The sequence below is a fragment of the Alligator sinensis genome, unplaced genomic scaffold (assembly GCF_000455745.1).
Source record: "Alligator sinensis unplaced genomic scaffold, ASM45574v1 scaffold7_1, whole genome shotgun sequence".
NCBI lineage: Eukaryota > Metazoa > Chordata > Crocodylia > Alligatoridae > Alligator > Alligator sinensis.
This window is the reverse complement of record NW_005841843.1, coordinates 5,151,684-5,157,683: the sequence shown is the minus strand read 5'-3', so window position 1 is coordinate 5,157,683 and position 6,000 is coordinate 5,151,684. Positions and strand designations below refer to the sequence as shown.

At 46.4% G+C, this 6,000-nt stretch overlaps 1 protein-coding gene across 7 annotated transcripts in view; it reads right to left on the bottom strand.

The window, feature by feature from the left end:
- Positions 1 to 6,000, bottom strand: part of WWC1 (WW and C2 domain containing 1) — a 110,810-nt gene that overhangs the window by 2,485 nt on the left and 102,325 nt on the right. For all 7 annotated transcript variants that reach the window (XM_025205670.1, XM_025205663.1, XM_025205667.1 and 4 more), the window contains 2 exons: positions 3,794 to 4,024; positions 1,951 to 2,072 (listed from right to left, as the gene is read on the bottom strand). In XM_025205670.1, the coding sequence (XP_025061455.1) occupies positions 1,951 to 2,072; positions 3,794 to 4,024 (353 nt within the window). The remainder of the gene's footprint in view (positions 1 to 1,950; positions 2,073 to 3,793; positions 4,025 to 6,000) is intronic.

The following is a 6,000-nucleotide window of genomic DNA, read 5'->3' as shown; positions in this document are numbered from 1 at the left end:
GAGAGGGGGGGCTGGTCTGGGGCTATGCTCAGGGTGGGGCATGTGGTGGGGGTGCTATAGCCACCCCAGAATTTGCCGTAGCTCCCCCTCTCAGCGTCACCATTGCTCGCCTGGCCTAAGCACAGCTGCCAGGAAAAGCCTGGTGTAGCCTCTAGCTTCAGTCCACAGCGACAGCCTGCTCTCACCCTGCACACAGATACAGGGACACGTGACCCCCATGCCTCCCCCATGGTGCATGCAGTGGCGGGAGCTGCACTCCCTGGACAAGCCACAGCTCTATCCTGCACCTTGCCCTGCTCCAGCTGGACAGCGTCTGCCCCAGCCCCGCTCCCTCCCTCACTCCAGGGGCCTCGATCTGCCCCCCAAGGCCCTTCCTCCATATAGACTTACCAGCCATATGCTGCTCTCCAAACTGCTGGGCTGCACTGGCCGTGTGCATGCTGCAGCTGCGCACATTCATACAGCATTTATTGGTGACATCAGCCACATCAACCAAAAAAAAGATGATTGCTGATAATGGCAATTTTCCTTTTTTCAGAGCCAATAAGGTATGGACCGATGTATCACTGCACCTCTAACAAATATGGCCCTTAGTACACACAACAAAATTGGCCTTTAAAGCGGCTTAAATGCCCTTTTGCACTGCTTTAATGACATTGCTGTTTGCCCACTTGGGGTATATTCTGCTTTAATGGTGTTGCTGTTTGCATTCTTGGCAGCATATTCCACTTTAATGACTTTGTAATGTAGCAAGATAAAACACCTCTGAGATGTTTTAGTTTGCTACCTAACAAAGTGCAACAGTTAACAGGGTGCTGTAAGCTGATGTGCTTGGGGAAGCTTGGGCTTGGCGGACTTCCAGCATCCTGTGCACTGTCCCTGCCACCTTCTGCTGCCAGCACACCCAGCCACCCTCCTGCCGCCTTGCCGCTCTGCCCCAAGGGCAAGCCAGCTGTTGCCGGGCAGTCCCAGGTAGTGGGAAGGCGGCAGGGATGGTGCAGAAATGCTGGAGCTTACCCGCCTCTCCCTGTGGCAGGGGGCGGGGGGTTGCGAGCTGCCGCCGGATTGCACATGCCTAGGCGATCCCAGGGGGTCACCGCAGTCATGGAGGGAAGCACTGGGCCCTGCTCAGCTCAGGGGTTGTGTGACTCGGTGGCAGCCCATGCAGGCAGGCTTGACTGAAGAAAAAAAAAAAAAGCAGCAAGGAACCTGATCATTTTGTTTTCCTCCTGGAGCCTGCCTGCCTGAGCTGTGCGGCAGCCTGGTGCTTCCCTGCACGACGGGTGTCCCCTGGACTGGATGCCAGCAGGCGGGTGCCGCTTGGGGGGGCACCACCATGGAGGGAAGCACTGGCCCCCGCCGCAGCTCAGGGACTGCTCACAGCCCACTGGCAGCTCACCCCCTGCCTCCAACCCAGCTGTGGGAGAGGCAGGTAAGCTCTAAGGATCAGGCCCCTACCCTTGTGTACATGCCACAGGGGTTTAGTTTGGTTTAGTTCTCCCTAAATTGAAATGGTGGGTTTTTAAAACACTATTTTTAAAAACCCACCGTTTCAATTTAGGGAGAACTAAACCAAATTGACCCCCCCATCGTGTGTATAAGCACCCTATCATATTATTTTGGTTTCATAAGTTTATGTTATAGTAAGGCAGCAGAAAATGAATGTTTTGGAACAAAGGTATCTCATAAACTAAGCGGTATTGTGCTACTGCCTGAAAAGGGCAGCACGCAAGTCCAATCCTACTGCCACCGAAACCCATTCAAGCTTTGGGGCTGGATTTTGGTGAATCCAGGATTTTATCCTAGGATATTTAAAAAAAAAAAAAACAAACCTGCAACTCAAACTGTCTGTTGCAAAGTGTAGTGCACTTGGTGGTAAGTGAAACTGCCTAGAACAAAATGGTAGGGATTTTTTGGCAGCAGCGTTTTGTCCTTTAAAGATGGTCCTACCTGAATGACTGTACTTCCAGGGGCTCCTTCCGACTTTGTCCTCGTAACCTGTGTACATCCTTGGCTGCTGCTCTCATCATTTTATCAGCTTTCTGCTCACACTTATGTTCTGTTTTCTGTGCCTAATTGAGTCATAAAGACAGTAAAACCTTATGTGCAACATAAAAGATACCAGTCAATTCTACCTTACACTGACAAGCTCATCACATCAAGAGGTTATTTGCAAGTTGAAGGAGGAAAATAAAAAGAGGTTCTGACAATATCTAGAATAGAGTTATGAACCACAGAAGCTGGAACAAAACAGTGCTTCAAAAGCTGGTCTGGAGAGTCTGTTGGAAGTCTGTTTATTCCAACAGCTTTTATTCCGCTGTTGTTAAGACTCTACAGCGAGATGATAATGCATTTCAGGCAGAAAGAATCTTCACAAAGAGAAACAGAATTGTTTTGTAGTAAAACACTATTTCCCATTTCCATCAACACCCTTTTCATCACTGCCTTGTAAGCCACCCCTTGACAGTAGGTACTTTTAGGACTGTCACACAGAAATCATGCAAGTTTAATAAGATGGAAGAAAGGCATTCTACCCCAGCCTGGCCTTCAGTACCATCCCTGTGTGCCAGCACTAAGTTGCATGATTATTGTTCCTAAATCATTTCCTGTTGATAAGGTAGGACACACAAGACTTCCATTCCAATTGAACATCTACTATAAAGTTCTACATAAAGCCTTAAGCTTCTCTACTTTGCTGTTACTATCCCCAGTGTGTGCTGGCAGCAAAATTCATATGACAAATTTCCAAAATGTGTTGTGTACCAATTAGGAATTCTAGAAGCTCTTACGAAATTGCATCGAGTCCTGCAATGTTTGTGGACTCTGCCATACATTGTTAAATGGGTACCATGGATCTCCCAGGTCGGGGTGGAAGGTGGCCTTTAAACCTCGATTCCCAAGGAGCCCAACTGGATGACTGAAACCTAGGAAACCGGTCCAGTCAAGCTGGTCTGGAGAGGGTAGCTTGGAAGAAGTGAAATTGCCTCAGAAACAGAAAAACTGTATGTTATGCCAGAGAAACATAGAGAACCTGACAGACTTGGGGGAAATATGGTCAGGGACACAGGAAATGTGTGTGTGTTGGCGGGGGAAACGAGACTACAGGAACATGGGGGAATGCCTCATAATAAAGAAGGTTTTAATTGCAGAGCCAGCAGATAAAGAGAACTGGTACCAGAGGAGAGAGACTCAATGATCATGAAGTCATATGCAGGAGAGGGAAGGCTAGACTCCTTAGAGAACTTTGACCTAAACCCAAAGAATGTTTAAGAGGAGGAAGGAAACTGAAGCAGAAAAATACATATACATATTTACTAGTCTGTCCACAAGATGTACATTGTTTCACAGATCTGTATTCTTTTTATGCTAGCAACCTTAAAAAGCCTTTTTTTGTTAGAAAGTCACTGTGTTTTTTTCAACTATTACATGTTCCTGAAAAGGTAAACTAAATTTTCATGTGCAGAATTCTGGAAAAGCATGTAAAAAGAAAGGAGCTGCAAGCTAGGTGACAAGAATCAGGAGCCTGTGGCTCCTGTGGTTCCTTGCCTCGTACCGAGAGAGAGATTATAGTGGAAGTTACATGGTGTTATCTCACTATCCATAGTAATGAGTTAGGGAAGGGTCTAGTATTTGTAATGCTAGAATTCTACTTGCCACTACTTAATAGAATGGAAATTTCAATATAAGGCTCTGTCAAACAAGTTGACCATTGGGAAGATGGCATCCCTTCCCAGTCTCCAGTGCACTGGAAAAATGTATTTAGTAAAATACGTTGAACACATGAGTTACTTACCCGCTTCTCTACCAGTTTCAGCAAAATCCGGAATCTTTCATCATCCTTCACCCACTGTGGCAGCTCTTTTTCACCTTGACTTTGAGCTTGTTCCAACTGTTCCTTCAGCTCTTTCAATACGGAGATCTCTTGCACTAACTGATCATGCCAGGTCTTTGAAGCCTGCAGGTCTAGTTCTAGGTCTAGTGAAGTGCGGATTAGACGCTCAGCACCAAAGGACTTAACCGAAGGCTGGAATGGAAAAGTTTTATGAATGTGATGAAGAATGATAAAACTGCCCTCATCTGAAGGGTACTTTAATGCATATGTTTCAGATGTCCTAATACTCCTTTTCCCTCATGAGTGCAGTGTTCTGGAGATGAACGCCAAACTCTTGGCAGATCTGCTTTGCAACATCTGCTCACCTGCAGTTTCACAGTCCCTCAACATCTTATAAATAAACTTGCATATGCAGCAGTTTCCCACAGCATTAGTTACATCAAAGGCAAACCAGAGGCTTCTAGGGACAGAAATGACACATACACCGATCAGAAACTGGCTTAAATCTAACACAATAGAGGTTCCAGTGCACATAAACAGCTTCCAAAATGGCTGAAACTGGTTTAGGATAAACCTAGATGAACGTAGTATCAGACTTATTTGATTTAGGTTAAATCAGTTTATTGAACTTCTGTCCCAGATTCCCTCCAGATAAATTCACTCACAGTACCCCAGCTTCTGACCTGGGCCACTGGAGGCATGTGGAGCATTTTCAGAATCAAAAGTGAATGTCTGTTCACTTGCTTCACATCAGTTCAACCCATGCAGCTTAAACTAACCTGCAAAGATTCAAATTGATTAAGCCCCAGGCTTTGTGACTGTCTATATTTAGCACTGTAGTTAGCATGGCAACAGGCTGAAATAAGTAGTACTTTCCTCCCACACCTTACTAAGGGCTTGGCTCCACAATTGGGGATACTCGTATTTTACAGTAAAGGCCTCCATTGCAGATGCGTCATACTCAGAAGCTTAGAGAGGGAGCTTTTCTGTCCCCAGAATTACATCAACACTAAAACAGCTACAACTGAGTTACCGGCAGTTATGTCCACACCAAAACTAAGGGTTCTGCTGATATAACCACATCAGCTATAATGTAAGGCGCTACCCAGCAGGTCTGTGATGTAGAGTAGGGCTCAGAATCCAGTTTTACCTTAACACTTAAGCGCCTTTCCGAATATTACAGAAGGCAGCAATAAAACACAAAAACAAGAAACATTAATTCAGGTCAATAGACTCCTGACCTCACCAACAGGGCAGTTTGCATGGAGGATTAGGTAAGGTGTGTATTTCCATCTACCATTATGGGGGTGGAGCTTCATTGAGCTCTGTTAAGCCAGCAGTAAACATTTTGCCAAGTATCCGGAAAACCACTTTTTAAAATTTCTTGTAGAACTTGTCCAACCAATTCTTTGTGCACAGGTAAGGGAGGAAACAGAAGTTGCCTATGCAGGACAGAGATGTCCATGCACTTTGTCATGCCACAGATGTTCAAAATTTGTAGCCGCAACATAGGTGTTAATATACTATGCTACTGTATTGCAACAGAGATCTATTTGCTTCGTGGAAGGAAAGCACAGGCAGGTGGACCTGCCCATACTCTCCAGCTACCGTGGTCAAGTGCTCCAGAAGCTTGAAGGGCCCAACCCTGCACATCCTGGGAATTTCTGAGCAGGACTGGGTCCTATTAGCCTGTGGAGCACCTGCCTGGCTTACCCTCCTTACAGAGAAACATCCCAGGGAATCCTAGGAGCATGTGTCAGTAAGCAGGGAAAGCTGGCATTTACCCACTTATGGAGATACATCCCCAAAACCCCCACCTTGATTTCTCTGCTTAAAAAGAGACATCTTGGGGCACATCTCCTTAAGCAAAAAAACTCCAGGATTTCCCCACTTACAGAGATGCCTCCATGTGAGGCACACAAGCTAGGTTCTGTACCACCCACACTTTATGCCAGGGCATGGGTCAGCATGGGTCCTGGAATAGAGGTATGGGGCAGTTTGGGAGCCAGGCATTCCCATACCTCTGTGTGAAGCATGGGTGATGCAGGACTCAGAGCTGATCCCAGCATGGGGGCATGGGATGCTGGGAATTGCCCAGTTCCTGCACTGCCTTGTACCTCCTTGTTGGGACCTGTGCCAAACTGCTTCACCTGGACACACAGGTCCCA